The sequence below is a fragment of the Lampris incognitus genome, chromosome 19, assembly GCF_029633865.1.
Source record: "Lampris incognitus isolate fLamInc1 chromosome 19, fLamInc1.hap2, whole genome shotgun sequence".
Lineage (NCBI taxonomy): Eukaryota > Metazoa > Chordata > Actinopteri > Lampriformes > Lampridae > Lampris > Lampris incognitus.
Genome location: NC_079229.1, coordinates 22,953,999 through 22,974,266, shown reverse-complemented (window position 1 = coordinate 22,974,266; position 20,268 = coordinate 22,953,999). Strand labels below are relative to the sequence as shown.

General features: G+C 42.5%; 2 protein-coding genes across 6 annotated transcripts in view; both read right to left on the bottom strand.

Moving 5' to 3' along the window:
- LOC130129536 (copine-3-like) overlaps nucleotides 1–10,778 on the bottom strand; it is a 20,458-nt gene extending 9,680 nt beyond the window's left edge. For 2 of the 3 annotated variants that reach the window (XM_056299099.1, XM_056299101.1), the window contains exons 1-10: nucleotides 10,498–10,778; nucleotides 9,776–9,950; nucleotides 9,378–9,557; nucleotides 7,268–7,342; nucleotides 4,164–4,235; nucleotides 3,988–4,068; nucleotides 3,308–3,397; nucleotides 1,549–1,647; nucleotides 509–595; nucleotides 12–71 (exon numbers count right to left, since the gene is read on the bottom strand). In XM_056299099.1, coding sequence (XP_056155074.1) covers nucleotides 12–71; nucleotides 509–595; nucleotides 1,549–1,647; nucleotides 3,308–3,397; nucleotides 3,988–4,068; nucleotides 4,164–4,235; nucleotides 7,268–7,342; nucleotides 9,378–9,557; nucleotides 9,776–9,943 — 912 coding nt within the window. In that variant the 5' untranslated portion in view covers nucleotides 9,944–9,950; nucleotides 10,498–10,778. Of the gene's footprint in view, nucleotides 1–11; nucleotides 72–508; nucleotides 596–1,548; nucleotides 1,648–3,307; nucleotides 3,398–3,987; nucleotides 4,069–4,163; nucleotides 4,236–7,267; nucleotides 7,343–9,377; nucleotides 9,558–9,775; nucleotides 10,038–10,497 lie in introns of all 3 variants that reach the window. The other variant, XM_056299100.1, reaches the window with a different exon arrangement.
- The window catches only part of LOC130129537 (copine-3-like), a 24,019-nt gene continuing 14,522 nt past the window's right edge, over nucleotides 10,772–20,268 (bottom strand). For 2 of the 3 annotated variants that reach the window (XM_056299103.1, XM_056299102.1), the window contains exons 5-17: nucleotides 19,891–19,962; nucleotides 19,708–19,785; nucleotides 18,674–18,763; nucleotides 17,986–18,084; nucleotides 16,754–16,840; nucleotides 16,407–16,466; nucleotides 16,079–16,212; nucleotides 15,624–15,678; nucleotides 15,263–15,314; nucleotides 15,036–15,169; nucleotides 12,890–13,123; nucleotides 11,726–11,846; nucleotides 10,772–11,336 (exon numbers count right to left, since the gene is read on the bottom strand). In XM_056299103.1, the coding sequence (XP_056155078.1) occupies nucleotides 11,730–11,846; nucleotides 12,890–13,123; nucleotides 15,036–15,169; nucleotides 15,263–15,314; nucleotides 15,624–15,678; nucleotides 16,079–16,212; nucleotides 16,407–16,466; nucleotides 16,754–16,840; nucleotides 17,986–18,084; nucleotides 18,674–18,763; nucleotides 19,708–19,785; nucleotides 19,891–19,962 (1,212 nt within the window). In that variant the 3' untranslated portion in view covers nucleotides 10,772–11,336; nucleotides 11,726–11,729. Of the gene's footprint in view, nucleotides 11,337–11,725; nucleotides 11,847–12,889; nucleotides 13,124–14,313; nucleotides 14,403–15,035; nucleotides 15,170–15,262; nucleotides 15,315–15,623; nucleotides 15,679–16,078; nucleotides 16,213–16,406; nucleotides 16,467–16,753; nucleotides 16,841–17,985; nucleotides 18,085–18,673; nucleotides 18,764–19,707; nucleotides 19,786–19,890; nucleotides 19,963–20,268 lie in introns of those variants that run through there. The other variant, XM_056299104.1, reaches the window with a different exon arrangement.

The following is a 20,268-nucleotide window of genomic DNA, read 5'->3' as shown; positions in this document are numbered from 1 at the left end:
CCACAACTCACTGTGAAATTGATCTGACAGCCACCCATGATGTAATCCAGGAACGAATACTCCCTCACTACCTGTGGATGAGAATTGGTGACAAGAAGCCTTCATTTTTTTTTTAATCAGTTAAAACGCCAAACAAGATATATTCAACCACAATCGATAAAATCCATCTCATAACGTTAGACCATTAATGGATAAACTATACTAGGGCCTTGTTTATCCAAACCGACTAGCCTCCCTACATAGAAAAACAGCAATGAAATTACTGGTTAAAATCAAAATCTAAATTGATTGAATAAAAATGTATATCAATTAAATAATAACAGAATCAGTCTAAAAAAACATGCATTTCATATTTTGAAAAAGCAAGTCTAATCGAAGCATTTCATTTATCTGAAAATATAAATTTCTCAATTGTCCTCTTGTGGGATATGGATATATTACAACATGCGTCTCAGCTGGAATGTGGGTAGTTTCTAAGAGAAAGAAATGTCAAATTGATGGTACCTACCTCGCAATGTTTTACAATCACAACACCAGAGTTTTTGTAGCTTTTCTTCTTCCGTTTCTTGTTGATGTTGATGCATTCAAATTCTGCCTGTCATGGTAAGGGATAGAAATGGTTGTGTTATGCAAAAACGTATTTGGGGTCGTACCACAGAAGGCAGTCTGTCCGTCAACCAGGGAGTCTTGCTTTGAGCCCCCATGAAGGTAAATTTTCTCTGCATACAAGTGTCTTCAAACAAGGCACTGAACTGCTACAAGCACCAAGAGTGCTCATCTAGAGCTGACCCCTCGTGTTAAAGCTCTATGGTTGGGGCTAAAGGGGAGAGCGAACTTATTTACAGAGCTCAACAAATCACTCTTTCTTTTGGGGGGGGGGGGTTCCCTCCTTTTCTCCCCAATTGTACTTGGCCAATTACCCCACTCTTCCGAGCTTTCCCGGTCGCTGCTCCACCCCTTCTGTTGATCTGGGGAGGGCTGCAGACTACCACATGCCTCCTCCGATACATGTGGATTCGCCAGCTGCTTCTTTTCACCTGACAGTGAGGAGTTTCACCAGGGGGACGTAGCACGTGGGAGGATCATGCTATTCCCCCCAGTTCCCCCTCCCCCCGAACAGGTGCCCCAACCGACCAGAGGAGGCGCTAGTGCAGTGACCAGGACACACACCCACATCCGGCTACCCACCCGCAGACACGGCCATTTGTGTTTGTAGGGACGCCCGACCAAGCTGGAGGCAACACGGGAATTCGAACCGGGATCCCCGTGTTGGTAGGCAATGGAATAGACCGCTACGCTACCCAAACGCCCCAATAAATCACCGTTTTAATAACACGAGTAGTAATATCATCGTCATTAATGTTATCATTATGACCATCATAAATATTATTGCTATTTATGACCTTGGTGGCAGATAAACACTGCTTGAGAGATCTTTTAATGGCTTTCACTGCTAACTTACATGATTCATGAATGCATACACACAGACAGACGTTAGCAGTCTCTCTCTCTCTCACTCACTCACACATATAGAAATATAGAGCTCACTGCATTTGTCTTTGAAGCCTCCTGTATCTGGCAGAATGTGGTCTCAAAAGCTCCTATGTAGTCATGAGATCCACTGCTGTTATAGTCATAACACTCCACCTGGGGACACACCGAGAGTTAGTTACCACAAGACAAAAAGGCCATCAAAAACAACGAGAAACCCCCCCCCCCCAGAAAAAAACAACCCCATAACACATTATTTTTTGGGGGGGGGATTCCCCCCCCCTCTTTATCCCCAGTTGTATCTGGCCAATTAGCCCATTATTCTGAACCGTCCCGATCCCTGCTCCACCTCCTCTGCCGATCCGGGGAGGGCTGCAGACTACCACATGCCTCCTCCGATACATGTTGTGTCGCCAGCTGCTTCTTTTCACCTAACCGTGAGGAGTTTCGCCAGGGGGACATAGCGTGTGGGAGGATCACACTATCCCCCCAGCCCCCCCTCCAAACAGGCGCCCCGACCGACCAGAGGAGGCGCTAGTGCAGTGACCAGGACACATACCCACATCCTGCTTCCCACCCTCAGACACGGCCAATTGTGTCTGTAGGGACGGCCGACCAAGCCGGAGGTGACACGGGGATTCGAACCAGGGATCCCCATGTTGGTAGGCAACAGGATAGACCACCATGCTACCCAGATGCCCCACACATTTCATTTTCATTAGACTCATTTGTATCAAAATTTGAAATGATTTCAAATTAAAACGAGACGATGAACCGCTCATCACTGGAGTGGGGGAAAAAAATCCGAAAGCAGAAAAGCATGCTATGGAAACAAAGCTTCAAACTTTAATAAGCATCTCCCCACAAATGCAATAGACACACAACAAACTGCACTATGAAGCCTTCTAATGAGCAAATAGGGATGGGAAAGGTCTCATTAGATCTAATTGGAATAGGAGGTGCAAAGAAACATTCAGACAATTGTCAACAAATGTTCATATGCAACCTACTGCATTACTTTCAATATCACCTGAATTCTCAGCCCACTGAGCCATCTGTGTCAGAGAAGACAGGTGGAGTTTGAACCTGGATGGCATGTATGTGTAATCCTATACACCATGTACCTCTCACTAAATGGTCAAAAATGGGATGGGCTTGGACAGAGCATCTTTGGTGTTGGGAACAGGTATAGGGAAAATTGGCCAAGGCGCTTGGACATAAAAGACTTGTTGACTAAGCAGTCATTGTGGTAAGTTGACATGCTGAATCAACAATCAAGCTCACAAATGACTGACACTGACCCATCTAAAAACTGGTGCAAATGCAGATGTGTCTAAGACTTCAAACCTCTACTTTTACACCCTTCACATGAAGGACACACACATTGGGGATGGTTAACTCACGCTGTTGTTATGGAAGCATCACTTCCTGACAAGCTTGCTTTAAAAGTGTTGAGGATGAAAACAAAAATCACAAGCCAAATAAGGCATTACACAAGAACAAGCTAATTTAAATCAATACAAGTCACAGAAGAAACAGTGGAAAGAGCCCTTCTTTGCAGCATTATTTGAAAAGCAGCACAATCCAGACAAACAATATCATTTCGAGTCAAAAGATCACGTTACAGAAAATCTTATAAAACAAAATTTATTCAAAGACATCACAGAGGGGGAAATGATAAGAGCAAATTCAAAACATAACGCTGTAATACAACAAATAAAAAATTACAAACTCTGCTCTGAATCTTTGACAAGACTGTGTGTTGGTGTGTGTGTGTGTGCTCACGAGAGCGAGCACACAGCCACATTTGCCATACCTTTATTTGTCTCTCCATGTCTCCCCCACAGAGAGACTGCAGGGGGATTCGAAAGGGTCTCCATGTTGGATTCAGGTTGTACATCACCACCTGTACCGCAAAAGTGGTTGCTATGAGCTAATGGCAGCAATTAGTGTATTGTCAAACTAATTAGTCATTTTTTTTTGGGAGGGGGGAAATTTCCCCCCCTTTTTTCCCCCCAATTGTATCCAGCCAATTACCCCACTCTTCCGAGCTGTCCCGGTTGGTGCGCCACCCCCTCTGCCAATCCAAGGAGGGCTGCAGACTACCACATGCCTCCTCTGATACATGTGGAGTCGCCAGCCGCTTTTCACCTGACAGCGAGGAGTTTCACCAGGGGGACATAGTGCATGGGAGGATCACGCCACTCCCCCCAGCTCTCCCTTCCCCGCGAACAGGCACTCCGACCGACCAGAAGAGGCGCTAATGCAGCGACCAGGACACACCCACATCCAGCTTCCCACCCGCAGACACAGCCAACTGTATCTACAGGGACACCCGACCAAGCCGGAGGTAACACGGGGATTCGAACCTGCGATCCCTGTGTTGGTAGGCAATGGAAATGACCGCTGCACTACCTGGACGCCCACTAATTAGTAATTTTAAGACCCAACAGAACTGAAGCAGGGTGTGCAAATGGTTGGTGGGTTTTTCTCTACCTCTGTCCTGTGGACCAATTGCCATTCAGTTTCCGCCCATTTGTAGAATTCCAGGAAAGGGTCAGACTTCCCAAAGAAATCCTGAAAAAAAAAACCCAACATATCAAAAGGAGGAATTCCTAGAAAACTCAAACATTTTAAGGCACATAAGAGAATTCAAATGTAGAAAACATTACCTTTTTATCCAGTTTCCTTGCTGCCACTTCAAATTTCACCACTCTGTTGTCTGTTTTCTCTTCGGCACAGATCTGCACATCATTAAAAAGAAGAACATCATAAAACGATGCAATGGAAATAAATATTTACAACCACAAATCCTTTGTGTAGTCGGGGACTCAGTGCTTCAGTATTCATAGAAGTCTAATTCAATTCAATTCAAAACTTTATTGCAGACTCGGGATCCATAACAAACAAAGACAAGGTTAAAAAAACAAAACAAGAAAAGAAAGAATAAAGCCATAAAATATAAGAACCATAGGTAAAAGATAAACCCTAGACAATACATAGACACAATAAAATAACATAAAAGGAACAAATCATTGTATAAGAAGACAGCTATACCAGTGGTCCCACTGCTGGGATGAGTAACATGCGGCACTGAATCTTATATTAGTTAAACTCAATGCTTACATTGTCAGAGTCATTGAGCCAGCAAATAAATGTATACATGAGATTTCTTAGAAGAGCCTGAAAGGTCTTCACTCCTGCAGCCACAAACATTTCACTTTCACTACACCATCTAGGTCTTTTTAGTAGCATTCTCATAGCATCATTATAAGCTACTCGAAGCCTCTGTAAGCTCGCTTTTTTGTAGTTTGACCACAGGTATGCAGTAAAAAGTGTTGTACAATATGCTCTGAACGGAGACATCTTCTCACTAACTGAACACGTACCAAACTTGTGTGAGAGAGTGTTTACTTGTGTATATGTTACGGGTAATGTGAAAAAACTGTTAATGTGCAAACTACCCGGTTAATGTGCAGATTACCCAACGGGGCGGGTAATGTGCAGATTACCCGCCAAAACGGGTTATCTGCACATTAACCGGGTAGTCTGTACACTACCCGCTTGGGCAGTTAATGTGGATAGAATGAACCACGTTATCCACATTAACCAGGTAGTCAGCACACTACCCGTTTGGATGGTTAATGTGGATGGAACGAACATGCAACTCATCTTTTTACGATATTTTGATATTTAAATCAGCAATAGGCCTTTAGCCTAATGACTCATGAAGTGAGGCCATCTGAGGAATCACAAGTTGTGGTAAATGAAAGAACAGACGTTGGCGATATCATTCTGTCTTTAGATCAACGTTTTCCCCCACTTGTATAACTAGGCTATTAGCATCAAAGAACACAAAAATGAGCCCTCCTCCTCGCTCGCTATCTGATCCCTGATATGAATGAATAGCCTACAAATTTGACAAGGGTGAAAAGAAATATCAGTTTCGGCCATCTCCCAACAGGCTGCTATAGCCTACTCTCACTGGAAACATGCATCATTCAACCAATCCGAAATGGCAATCACTCCGTGGACAGACTGGTAAATAAAACTTTATGGAAGAGGGGTACTGGCGGGGAAAAAATACTAAGACTAGATGATATGAAAACAGAACGAAATTCGTTTTATAAGCCCAGTATGTAGGAGCAGAAGCAGTGAAAAAATATGTCAAAATGCAATTCCTGTCTGCCAATCAGGCAAGAAAAATTAATGAACAGGCGATACCTTTCAGATGCACCTTTACACAACCACCAAAAAAGACAAAAATGTGCCCGATCCCCTCCCTCACCTGGCTAATATCCTACTAGTAGCCTACATATGTCATCGATCATATCCTAATCTAACCGAGAATATGGGAGGGAGCAAACAGATTTTTGTGTTCTTTGATGCTAATAGCCTAGTTATACAAGTGGGGGAAAACTTTGATCTAAAGACAGAATGATATCGCCAACGTCTGTTCTTTCATTTACCACAACTTGTGATTACTCAGATGGCCTCACTTCATGAGTCATTAGGCTAAAGGCCTATTGCTGATTTCAATATCAAAATATCGTAAAAAGATGAGTTGCAGGTTTGTTCCATCCAAATTAACCATCCAAACGGGTAGTGTGCAGACTACCCAGTTAATGTGGATAATGTGGTTCGTTCTATCCACATTAACCGCCCAAGCGGGTAATGTGCAGACAGGTTATCTGCACATTAACCGGGTAGTTTGCACATTAACAGTTTTTTCACATTACCCGTAACATATACATCATCAGACAAGATATATCAGACAATTCAAATCAGGAAATTTTAGATAATTGACCTCTTTGGTTCTGCAGATCATTACACTCTTACTGGCATTGTATTTGATATCATGCTCCACATCGTACACAGAACATATATTGAGGAGCTGCTGGAGACCGGCGCTACAGGGACTAAGGATGACAAGGTCATCTGCATACATAATGTGGTTCACCAAGGTATTACCCATCATGCACCCAGTGTTACAGGCTTTCAGCTACTTGGACAAATCATCAATGTATAAATTGTAGAGAACTGGAGGCAGAATTCCCTCTTGTCTGACACCATTGCTAAACCCAAATGGGGCTGAAACGCTATTACCCCATTTCACTTGCATAGTCTGGTGGGCATAACAATAAGCCAGAATTCTCACAATGTATTTAGGCACCCCTCTGTCTCAATTTAACAAACAACTTTCTATGATTAACACGATCAAAAGCTTTAGAAGCATCAATAAAACACATACGAACCGATGAGTTTTGGTCTCTATATTTGTTAATAATTTTCTTTAAGTCATATAATAATAATAATAATAATAATCATAATCATAATAAATCAATCTTATATAGCGCTTTTCTAACACTCAAAGTCGCTTTACAATAAACGGGGTGAAACAAGACAACAGATAAACATAACACACACATACAGGGGTGGATGGGAAGGGGGGGGCTACGAGAGGGAGAAGGGGCAGCCACACACAACGCCAGCAGTACTCTCCCACTTAAACAGATTAAAAAACATTTAAAAAAAAATATATATAGTACAGACAGTACAGTACAGTATATGTATATATACAGTACAGACAACATTGAGTCTGGTAACAAGCCATGAATCATAAAGCCAGTAAAACAAATAGCAAGGAGAGGTTATGTTGCTATTAGGCTGTTATGCTTAAAGGTATAAATGAGCAACGCACTAGGGTAAAATTAATGGTACTGTGAAAACTGTTGAACAGTCACTTAAACAGATTATGATTTAGAAAGCTACTCACAGTGATGGTCCCGTTTCCAGCAGGCCTCTTGTTCTTTTTAACCAGAGGTCGAGTCAGCTTACTAGAAGACACAATCTGGGTACAGAGACACTGGGTTACGCTAGGCCATTGTTGGAAACACTATCAACACTAATGCCAATTCCATGACTGATTCTGACATGATCCTGTTTTTAAACCTCTTTGTGGGTGAAAGAGCATTTCCTCATTCTATGTGCAATGTCAGCAGTTTCTATTTGTATTTTTTTTTTCGCCAGCCGCTTCTTTTCACCTGACAGTGGGGCATTTCACCAGAGAGACTTAGCGCGTGGGAGGATTACGCTATTTCCCCCAGTTCCCCCTCCCCCTGAACAGGCGCCCCGACCGACCAGAGGAGGCGCTAGTGCAGCGATCAGGACACACACCCACATCCGGCTTCCCACCCGCAGACACGGCCAATGGGGCAGCGTCCGAGTGATGTCACAGCATCGCTGTCGCTATGGACGTGTCACAGAAAGTCAGACATGCGGAGCACGTTAGACAGTACAGCATGGCTGTGTTTACAACACTAACTCACGTATACGCTGCCATAAATCCGATAATATTAACCCCGAATGATGTTCCCGGTGCAAAGTTTCCATCGGAGATTGGGGTGCACAGTAAGTAACCTGCAACTAAAAAGATGGTTGCAGTGTTGTGGACTGCCGAGGATGGGGAAAAAAACAGGGGTTGATTGACGGGTTAGTTGAGGGGGTGGGTCAGCTGTCACACAGCATAAGGTTTCCCATTTTCTCTTGATTTGGCTATGTAGGCTACTACATACATTCAGATTTGAAATCAAACAATTTCATATGAGGTTAAAGTACAGCTTTTCAGCGTTTAGCTTCTATTATTGACCCTGTCAGTAGCGGACTGGCCAGGGAGCACCGGGACAAAGTACCGATTGCACCCCACCCCCCACTCATGGTTTTATGAACACTTGATTACAGTTAAATTAGTGGACTTGCTTTATAAGCGTTTATTCACTTTTTAATATTTTATTTTATAATGTTAACTTGTCCCAATAATTTAAGTGGTCTGAAATGCTGGGACTATATTAAAAAAAAGTGTTAGTTTCTAAATGGTGAATCTGATATTTATTTATTTTTGAAAATTCTGTTTATTAATTTTCCATGTTTACAGTAAAACAAGAGAGACAAACATAACAACTCACACCCAGTGCCACAATAAGATTTACATCTTACATTTATCATTCACTGTACACACACACACCACTACACTCTCCCACTTATAGGAATTTTAGCATGACTCCCACACCCTGAAATATTGATACAGAGAAAGAGAATGATGATAAGATAAAAATGAAAATACGTAAAATAATTAGTAAATTAAAAAATTAAATAGATTCCATGTAATTCATCCACGGATGTGAATCCGATATTTATACACCCTCTAATAAAAGCTGAAAATCTATACTTTAACCAAATATGAAATTGTTTTATTTAAAATCTGAACTTCTGTAGTATATAGCCAAATGAAGAGAAAATTCTCCTTTGTACCAGACATTAGGGAAGACACTGTATATTGGTTTAGATTACACCATGGCACACTAGAAAAAATAGGTGAAAATGACAAAAAATTACACACAAAAAACAAAGACAATTACCACAAACTGCTTACTTCTAATGTAGTCTAGTGCATCTGATGTCTGACTTCCGTTTGCTGCAAAGCTTCCGCTTCCGCTCGGGAAGGGCTAAAAATAAGCTCATGGACACCCGACCAAGCCAGAGGTAACGCGGGGATTCGAACCGGCGATCCCCTTGTTAGTAGGCAACGGAATAGATCACTACGCTACCTGGACACCCCCCCTATTTGCATTTCCAAATAAATACCAGCAGGTCTGACATTAACTTCCTTGATAAAATACTAGTTGTAAGAATCTTGTAAAAAGTAATTACTTTGTATCTTTAAACCATTTTTTATTCATCTTTTGAAACTATGAGATCGGTAAGACCACTAATATAATGAGAACACTAACTATAAGTGTTTGTTTTTCTTCCCACAATACAATGCCACAATGAGGAGAAAGCTTCATGGCTAATAAAAAGGATCAGAGTGAAGCAGAGGGGCTCACCTGGCCTAAGGTACATTCCAGTTCTCCCAGGAAGTCATCATCTCCTAGATCATAGGTGTTGTTGTCAATGTCATATAGAGCAAATTTCAGCCTTTGCACCATCTCAAAGTAGTAGTCGATGGTAAAGGTTTTGGCAAACTTTGGGTTGAGGCAATTCTGGATTGTTTCTGTGCGGCCAACCTATGGCAAACACAAGTACAATAGTTAAAGTTTACTTGGCGATAAATAGTGTATTTTGTGCATTATTTGTCAAGCTCATATAAGATGCTTTTTTTTTTTACATACAAGTGCAACCCAAATAAATAGACTGGCCTATAAGGAGAACGTGAAAGCTGTTGGGTTCATGTGATACAGCCAGATAGCCGATTTGCAGAAGAGTGACCTTTTAACCTACTGACCTCTTGCCAGTGGGAGCCGGTGGTGTTCATGAGCAAAACACACATGGGGTCAGACTTGGAGAAGACATCCATGTCCAGCAGATTCTCACAGGAGACACTCAGCACCACTTTGGACACACACTGAGCGGCCCTGGAGCCTGCTGCCATCGGGGACCCCCCTGCTGCCATTGACAACCTGTAAAACGCTCACACACACACACACACACACACAAATGTACACGTACAACAACAGGACGCACACAGACACACAGCTACAGCATACCTGCAGAGCCAAAGGAAGCCACTTACATAGGTACACATCAAAGCAGTCAGACATGTTTTGAGCAATTACGGTCAATAAAGAATTATGACATCGGCATTCTTATTATGCGTGTCTTTAGCGAACACGCCTTCCTTGGAGTAACATTAAGCAACCCTCAGTGTAATAGCGTTTACATGCATTACGACATAGTATCTATGCCAGCTGCATTTAAAGATTTAATCTAATGAAACACATTTGAAAACAGCATTTATTAAAAACAACCGTGCTACGCTCAATTAAAATAATGCTTGGAGTTGAGATTGACATTATTCATTGTAATAAACTCTCTCTCAAACACACCGTTAAACGATAGGTAACGGTGAACGTTACTCTTATCCGCCCATGCTAAATGACCTAGCATGTAAAAACTAGCGTTAAATTCACATAAAGTAAGGGTGGAAACACAATGTCAGCCACGTACCCACACACGCAACCGTGGAGAAATACTCGTAGTGAGGATTGTCAAAATGTCCAAAAGAAGAAGCAGCAGAAGAAGAAGCAGAAGAAGAAAGACCGCACTCGCCGTCCTATTGGGAGCCTCGTAATCTCGCCTCTTGCGTCGGGAATGAAGACTAACATCACACAGGCGGTTGCAATGGGCGGTGGCCTTTGAACGGCCGAGCTCCGTCCCGTTTCTTCGTTGGCGGGTCTCCCGGTGGACTCGAACGACAACATAGAACCAGGACCGTTTGGCGAACAACTTTTTATTAGGCGACATTTAACACACAGCAACGCAACACCTCAATGCACAATGACAGGCGAGGAAAACGAGCGTCCCCCCCCCCCCCCGCTCATTTGCTCCGTTTAGACGAGCAATGCGTTCGCAAGGAGAATACTTGGATAGCAAAAAACCCCAAAACATACATTTGTTTCAGTCCAGTGTGGCCTTGTTATTTGGCTGTAAACATCCACTTATTTAAATTTTCCACTCGAGCTACCAAACCACTAAATTCTTCGTCCGATTGTCTTTTGTATTTATTTATTTTTCATTATTTTATTTTTTTTAGACAAATCTGGCGTTTAGCTGAGCGGTCATGCAATACTGAACAAACTGTTCCAGACACGCTGCTGGTGACCTGCCATAGTCCACGAGTCTTTTGTTTTGTTTTTATAACAGGACTGCAGCTTGGCTCTGGAGTCACATCCAAGTCCTTGGGTATCCACAGGTTCGTTAAGAGGAGGAATAGCTTCAGACCAGTTTCCAGTAGATTCGACAATTTCTTAAAACATCTGGCCTGGAAGCCTTCAGAAGCACACTGCCTGTAAAAGACGGAAGAGTGAAAACAATAAATAAACCGATCAGAGAAAAAAAAAAGTGAAACTGATTTTGTTTTCCACATTGATACAACGAAAGCAATGTGTAAATAGGCAACAATGATAGCCCAATTCAATGAGGTGGAGAATATGTGCATACTTTTGATGTGTTCATTAAGAGTCGTGAGAATTAAGTTGTTTTACCATGATTCAGCACTTTGCTGGGTTGTTCATGTGTACACAATTCAAATTCATCATCACTATGTACACCAAGGCAGGCTGTAAATGGCTTTGCCACATGTCAAGTTGAGACGCTTGTTGGGGAAGGGAAGGTGCAGGCGGGAAGCATCCAGGGGCAAACTGAATCTGAGCCATCTGAGGGTGATTTGGCCTACCGGTTCAGGGGCTGGAAAAAGTGGATTCGCTGGGGGGCTTCAGTTTGTACAGATTGAAGAAGGAGGCCACTTGATCCGGTAACTCTGCCAATACACTCTGGGCGAGAGCCACGCTGTTTGCCTGTACAGAAAGATGAGGTATAGATAAAGTAAGTGAACCTGAGGGGATGTGGGGTAGCTGGATAGAACTAAAATAGACAGTGTCCGTAGAACAAACTAAAATTCAAAACACAACTGGAATGCCAACTCTATAAAAGAAATATTTGATTACAATGCAAAAATACTTTGAGAATTCAAAATTAGATATTCACAACTACTACTTTTGTAAAAATGGCGAAAGAAAAACTTTTTGAATAAAATATTAAGTTAGATTAAGATATTAACTAAATTAAAAAAAATTACATGTAGTACTCGGCATTTTCAGAATGGTTGGCAATTAATTTTAGGGACAGTAATTCATGTATATGCAATATCATTACATTACAAAAAGTATATTGGTATAAAGTTTGGACTACATTTACATTATGGGACTTAAAGCTCAATTCTGATTTTTTTTGCCCTGATGCAATCTTTTCACTTGGTCATTCACATTCAATTTTGCAAAGTGACCCATATCTGACATTAGTGTGAACAGACTGCAGCCCTGAAACCCTAAGTGCATTTACAACAATTAATGTAGTCCAACTGCGTGTATCAATAACAAAAAACAAAACAAAACAAAACAAAAAACATAATTGTGAGACTGACAAAACAAAACATAAATGAATGACATGAATGAAGCAGTGGTGCAAGCATTCATTGCCAAGATGATTTGCTCTGGTAGTCCGATGACAGTTAGTCAGCTCTTGAGGATGAGAAGGTGAAAAAGGGCCAAAGCCATAGCTGTATCTGCATTAGCAGATATGACTGGTAATCATGTACAAGTTTGAGTGACGAGAGTCGCATAAATCTAGATTCAGGTCGCTTTGACACAATCAACAGAATCTGTTGGATTCTACTACCGCATATGAAAGTGGCCCATATCTGACTGGAAAAAAATCTGACTTTTGCATCCACACTGCTCTGAAAAAGATCGGATCTGTGTCACATGTGGCAAATAAATCAGATTTGGGCCATGTGTTGCTTGTAATGTGAATGTGATTGTAGTGTTAGGCTGTTGCTCACTTCGAACTTTCTGAAGGGCACAAACTGCACAATGTCACGCAAGGCAACATCGCCCCTTGGTGAACGAAGAATCTTGTCATCACTGTCAAGAAACTCCATGGCGCTGAAGTCCGCCTTGCCTACACCGACTATGATGATTGACATGGGCAGCCGGGACGCCGCCACGATTGCAGTGCGTGTCTGGTCCATGTCTGTAATCACGCCATCCGTTATGATGAGCAGGATAAAGTATTGCTGTGTGTGAGGGGAGAAAGAGGAAAATATCAAGGGTGGTGGGGGCAAAATGGATAATGTCCGCATTATAGCCAGAAGTGAAAGCCAAGTATCATCCATCCTCTATTTGATCCATCATTATGTGTTGAAGATTTGAAGCACCAACACATTTCAGCAGCCTAACATTGTAAGATAATATCTGAATTTTGTGTGAGAATGTTCACGTTAGTTCAACTTTATTGTCATGTCTATTAGAATACAGTAAAATTCTTGTGCTCTGGCGCTCTCTGCCTTAACACAAAGGACACAAGGTCAAAGGACACAAGGACACACCATTCCTAAAAAAAAAGAAAAAGTAAAGACAACACTACAGACCTACATACGCTATGTACACAATGAATTCATACATTATATACACAATATACAGAACACGATAACACAACAATGTAAGGTGGATATGGGTGCGTCAGCTGTTCAGCAACCTGACTGCCTGTGGAAAGACACTATTACTGAGACGGGTGGTGTGTGATTTGATGCTCCGGTAATGTTTTTTAGATGGAAGGAGTGACAACAGAACATGAGCGGGGTGGCTGGTGTCCTTAATGATGTTTTAAGCTTTCCTTTTGGAGTGAGTGGTGTAAATATTATGAAGTTGTGGTAGTTTCATACCAATGAGTTTTGCTGCTGTCTTTACAGTCCTTTGAAGCAGTCTGCAGTCCTGAGCAGTCAGGTTGCCAAACCACACTGTGATACAGCCTGTCAAGACACTCTCCATAGTACTGCAATAAAAGTTCATAAGAGTTTTGGTTCTCATACCAAAACTCTTGAGATGCTAAAAAAAAATAGTGTCGGTATTGAGACCATGTGAAGGTGTCGGATGTGTAAACCGAGAAATCTAAAACTGTCCACAATTTCAACAGATGACAGGTTTTTTCTAGAGTCAACAATTTCTTCTGTCTTATTGACATTTAGAGAGAGGTTTTTATCATGGCACCATATGGTTAAATCTTCCACTTCCCTCCTATAGGCCCTCTCATCACTGTCGCTTGTTAGTCTATCACTTTGGTGTCATCCGTGAATTTAATGATGCTGTTGTCATATTTGGCAACACAGTCATGTGTAAACAAACTGTTCAACAGGGGACTGAGACAGCAGCCCTGAGGTACCCCAGTCCTAAGAACTAATGTAGATGAGTATATGTTTTTTTTTACCTTTTCTCAGTCTGGGGCCTGCCTGTCAGGAAATCAAATATTCAATTACAGATAGAGTTGCCCAGACCAAGACCTCTGAGTTTCAACACCTGTTTGAATGGTACAGTTGTATTAAAAGCAGAACTGTAATCAATAAACAACATTCAGACATAGGTATTTTTCTTTTCAAGATGTACTAGAGCAGTTTAAGTCTAATGTTTAATTTTTTAACTAGTTTCACTTTCATAGTAGACTAAGAAATATGTTATGCAAAACAGACTGTCCTAATAATGCCCATTGAGCATTCAGTATTTATAGGATATAGGATAATTGGGTGGCACGGTGGCGCAGTGGTTGGCGCTGTCGCTTCACAGCAAGAAGGTCCTGGGTTCGAACCCCGGGGTTGTCCAACTGTGGGAGTCATCCCAGGTCATCCTCTGTGTGGCGTTTGCATGTTCTCTCTGTGTCTGCGGTGGATTTTCTGTGGGTACTCCGGTTTCCCCCACCATCAAAAAGACATGTACTATGTTAGGGTTAATACTCCTGTCTGTGCCCCCTTGACCAAGACATGGTAAGACAAACTGGAGTTGGTCCCCGGGTGCTGCATGGCAGCTGCCCACTGCTCCTAGCTACACAGCTAGGATGGGTTAAATGCAAAGCATAATTTCCCTATGGGGGTCAATAAAGTATCTCAAAATTTAAAAAAAAATAGCATTGTTTAATGAGAAGTAACTACTACTTACCGAGGCAGTGTTCTGTTGGACTGCTTGCCTGGCGAAGCAGGCCACATGGTTGATCATAGGGGCAAAGTTGGTGGGACCGTAAAGCTTCACTTCGGGGAGACACTTCTGGTATGCGTTAACCACCCCCTCGATACCTAAAACACAAAACACAGACACTCAGAGTCCACACATTAATACTGGACAAGATTTAATGAAAGAACACCAGTGTGTGCATAGCTTTAACTTACCTGCACAGAATGGATTTGCTGGATTGAAATTGATAGGAAACTCATGGGAAACCTGTTAAAAAAACATGTTTTATGGAATAAAAGCTTTTTCTAACTGCCTGTGATCCTTATTTCTGAATTCTGAATGTGAACAGGTAAGGTAATACTTTCATCTGTTTGTAATACTCTAGTGTGCTTCTTAAACATACAGTAGAGTTTTCTACTGCAAATGCACATACAATTTTATGGTTGAATAAAATTATTGAAAGAACAATAACCAAGCTGCTCCACTGAGAAACAATATACTTAGTTAATGGGCAAAACAACAAGATCATATAAGTGAATTCAGTGAAACAGGTTGAGTTATACCAGCATCCCATACCTGCCAGTTGGGAGGGACCTGGGCTCCAAAGCCAAAAGCAGGAAACAGCTTGTTACTGTACAGAAAGAGCAAATAACATAAAAGGTATTAAGTAAAACTGTTATTGCACTAAAAATTACAGTTACTTGGAAGATGCTCGTATGTCTGTCAGTAGTGTAGACTGTGGTTAAACTGGCCTAAGCTGTAAGCCGTATGAGTGAAGTCGAAAAATTGGAACTCGGTTTGCGTCCTTAAAACAAACCCAGTCTCGAGCATACCCTTTTTTTTGGGGGGGGGTCTCCAAGTCTTGCCAATTGGGGCTATAAAAACTGATAGAACTCAGCGTTTCTGTTGCTGAAAAAGGTTTATCCAGCTGACTTACAATTGCAAACTTTCGACAGTGTCAAAGGTTGACAGGTTGTCATGTATAGTGTGGTCGCACACCATAATGTTGAATAGCTTGTCTTGAGGTTTACCTGTCATAGTCCTGGATGACCGCACCCACTGCCCAGATTGCTGCCAGGTACTCATTGTAACCATCAGGGTTGATGTAGTGGAGGGACTGGGGGTACCTGGGGTCTCCATTAGAACCAGTAAAATCTATGGCTACCTGCCCAGAGAACAGAGTCGGACATGGGACAGATATGGACATGGGAAGGTGGAACGTTATCAGTTCGGTATGGGAGACATGGAAGACCTAAGCAAATGCAGTGGTACATCATCCACCATGAATACAGAGAAGATGTGGATTGTGTTTTGGAAATTAGTTTTCTACGATGGCACGTCTGCCGTTTCCAAACTCACAGTGAAGTTGAGCTGACACCCCCCTATGATGTAGTCAAGGAAGGTATACTCCTTCACCACCTGCAGGAGTTTTAAAAATGATACCAAAATAAAGAAAAAAAACAAAGATTAAGTTAAGTATAAAATGAATCGAATATCTCTGTTAGGAGTCACTTTTGTAAGAACTGATATGAGGATGATAGTATCTACAGATCATTTGAAATATTTCGATTACTTAAAATCATACTGCAAAACATTTGTCAGTACAGCAATGTATTAAATAAATATATGGAAAGAGTATGGGATAAGACTGAAGAAAGAAAATGTTAAATTTCCTGACACAATGATGTTACAACGAAGAACCATACCTGGCAATGCCTGATGAAAATGACCCCGGAGTTTTTATAGCCTTTCTTCCTCTGCATTTTTTTCCTATTGATGCATTCAAATTCAGCCTGAGAAGAAGAACGGGGCTCATATTTTTGTCAGTTAAGAGGGAGTAGGGACAGAGTCCAAAAACATCACATTTTGGCAGAGGTGGATAAAACCATAAACACACACACACACACACACACACACACACACAGATCAGTCAAAACATTAAAATTGATTATCTCATTACAGTGGCACCGGTCAAGGGCTGGGACATATTAAGCAGCAAGTGGATGGTCAGTTCTTGAAGTTGATGAGTTTGAAGCAGGAAAAAATGGGCAAGCGTAAGGATCTAAGTGACTTTGATCCCAACGAAGAGCTACTGTAGCTCAAATTGTTGAAAAAGTTAATGCTGGCTATGATAGAAAGGTGTCAGACCACACAGTGCATCGCAGCTTGCTGTGTATGGGGCTGTGTAGCAGCAGACCGGTCAGAGTGCCCATGGTGACCCCTGTCCACTGCCGAAAGGACCTACAATGGGCACATGAGCATCAGAACTGGACCATGGAGCAATGGAAGGTGGCCTGGTCTGATGAATTACGTTTTCTTTTACATCACGTGGATGACCAGGTGCATGTGTGTCATTTACCTGGGGAAGAGATGGCACCAGGATGCACTATGGGCAGAAGGCAAGCCAGGGGAGGCAGTGTGATTCTCTGGGCAATATTCTGCTGGGAAACCTTGGGTCCTGGCATTAATGTGAATGCTTCTTTGACAAGTACCACCTATCTAAACATCACTGCAGACCAAGCACAATCCTTCATGGCAATGGCATTCCCTGATGCAGCAGCAGGATAATGCGCCCTGCCACATTGCAAAAATTGTTCAGGAATGGTTTGAGGAACAGGACAAAGAGTTCAAGGTGTTGCCTTGACCTCCAAATCCCCCGGATCTCAATCCAATCAAGCATCTGTGGGATGTGCTGGAAAAACAGGTCCGACCCACGGAGGCTCCACCTCGCAACTTACAGGACTTAAAGGATCTGCTGCCAACATCTTGATGCCAGATACCAGAGGACACCTTCAGAGGTCATGTGGAGTCCATACCCCAACAGGTCAGAGCTGTTTTGGTGGCACATGAGGAATCTAGACAATATTAAGCAGGTGGTTTTAATGTTTTGGCTGCCTGGTGTATATAAAGACACAGATACAGTCTCTCTCGCTCTCACCGGGGCAGTGTACGTTGCCGTTTGCATCTGGGATAGTGTGGTCACAAAGGTCCCGATAAGGTCATGAGAGCCGCTGACATGATAGTCATAACACTCCACCTGGTACCAAACACAAAGCTTTCATAGAACTGGTGACAAAACAGAAGCCCCCTTCCAAAAATAACAATCCCACTAAGTTCGGACAGAGCAAACTGAATGTCAACGTACACTATTAGTAAAAAAAAAAAAAATTACAGTAAATCAAATAGTACAAAACACAAACTGAGTTACTTAAAGGAAAGAAAGCAGGAAGGCAAAGAAAAATGCGCACCTTCCCGTGATGACGCCATGAATCGGGCTATACACACACATCAAGAAGGGTAATTCACTCATCCATCTGTGGTGCAAGCTGCCCCTTCCCGAGCTTGCCTCGAACTTGAAAGTGTTGTTAAGTAAGTAAAATGCAAATATCAGAACGAATTCACTTATTAGTATGTTAGAGGATTATCGCAGGATTAATCAAGCAAGCCAAGCTGATCTGAAACATCTAGGGTGTCAAAAAAATAAGGTGCATGCACGAGGGAATGTGTTATTAAAATGCAATTCACAAAACAAGTTAACTGGAATAAATAAACTGATAAATAAATAATACTAAAAAGATAAAAGTACTGTGTGTGTGTGTGTGTGTGTGTATGCATGCATTGTGCACCTTGATGGGCTTCTCCATGTCTCCTCCACAAAGACCCTGCAGGGGGATACGGATGGGTCTCCATATTGGGTTGAGGTTGTTCTTCACCACCTACATGATACACATGCAGAAGAAAAGATTCACAAAAATACCCCTTTGACAAACGCACACACACAAAAACATAAACCAGGGAATATTACATAGGCTGAACCAGGTCCGGCCCATACAGACAATTCACAAGGAGCGTTCACGAGAATGTCACATAGCCTGCAACATGACATCATCCTATTAAGTCATCCAAACCAAATGCATTTTATGGTCTGTGGTCTCACATGGAGTTCATATGACAAACTGATACCCGTTAAGCTCCAAGTTCAATCGTCAAGTCGAACAGAGGCCTCAGACCAGACCGGGTCTCGATCTTGAGAGGTGGTAACTACACCAGCCTGACTTACTCGGGTTGGCTCTCAGACAGCAGACCCATGTCTTTCCTGGGTCAGTTGTCTGGTGTGAAAGAGGTTTCGTCCTGTGGGGGTAGACTGCATCAGTTGCACACCACAGTTGTGTGGTTCTATAATTTTTTATTTTTTTATTTTACAGCCTTTTTCCTCCCGAATTGTACTTCTGCCACTCTTCTGAGCTGTCCTGGTTGCTGCTCCACCCCCTCTGCCAATCCAGGGAGGGCTGCAGACTACCACATGCCTCCTGATATACATAACCAGCTGCTTCTTTCCACCTGACAGCGAGGAGTTTCACTAGGGGGACGTAGCGTGTGGGAGGATCACACTAGTCCCCCCCCCCCCCCAGTTCCCCCTCCCCCCCGAACAGGCACCCCGACCGATCAGAGGAGGCTCTACTGCAGCGACCAGGACACATACTCACATCTGGCTTCCCACCCGCAGACACGGCCAATTGTGTCTGTAGGGACGTCCGACCAAGCAGGAGGTAACACGAGGATTTGAACCGGCAAGCCCTGTGTTGGTATGCAACGGAATAGACCGCCACGCTACCTGGACGCCCCCCTGGTTCTATAGTTTCTAGTTGTGTTTTGATACCTCTGTCCTGTGGGCCAGCTGCCATCCATATTCCGTCTGTCTGTAGACTTCCAGGAAAGGGTCAGACCACCACAAATACTGAAAAATGACATCTGATTAATATCGGCTCAGGTATCTTACACAATACATAGATTGCCAAGAACCCGTCGTGAGCAACAGCCGTTTCAAATGAACTGCCAGAACCTTTTTGTCCAGTTTCCGTGCAAATATCTCGAAATTTGCCACCCTGTTCTCCGTGAGCTCTTCAGCAAAGATCTACAAAAGAAGAAAATAATGCCAGGGTTAATTTGTCACTCCCTCTCCCAGTTAAAACAAAACATTCTGGAGAGCTGATTGTATTACAGGCACGGTCTTTCAGCTAAATGCAGACAACACTAAGGTCCTTGTCAGAGTCGCTCTTCACGCTTTTCAAGAAAAAATAAGTATTGAATTGGTTGTGTCGGTATGGTTGTAATATTACCGCCCCCACTGATGAGAGGCAGTTTCCTCTTTCTTGTCTGTGCATGAAGCATCCCACACACACACGCACTAAAAGTGTGTCGTACCCTGCTTGATAAATGA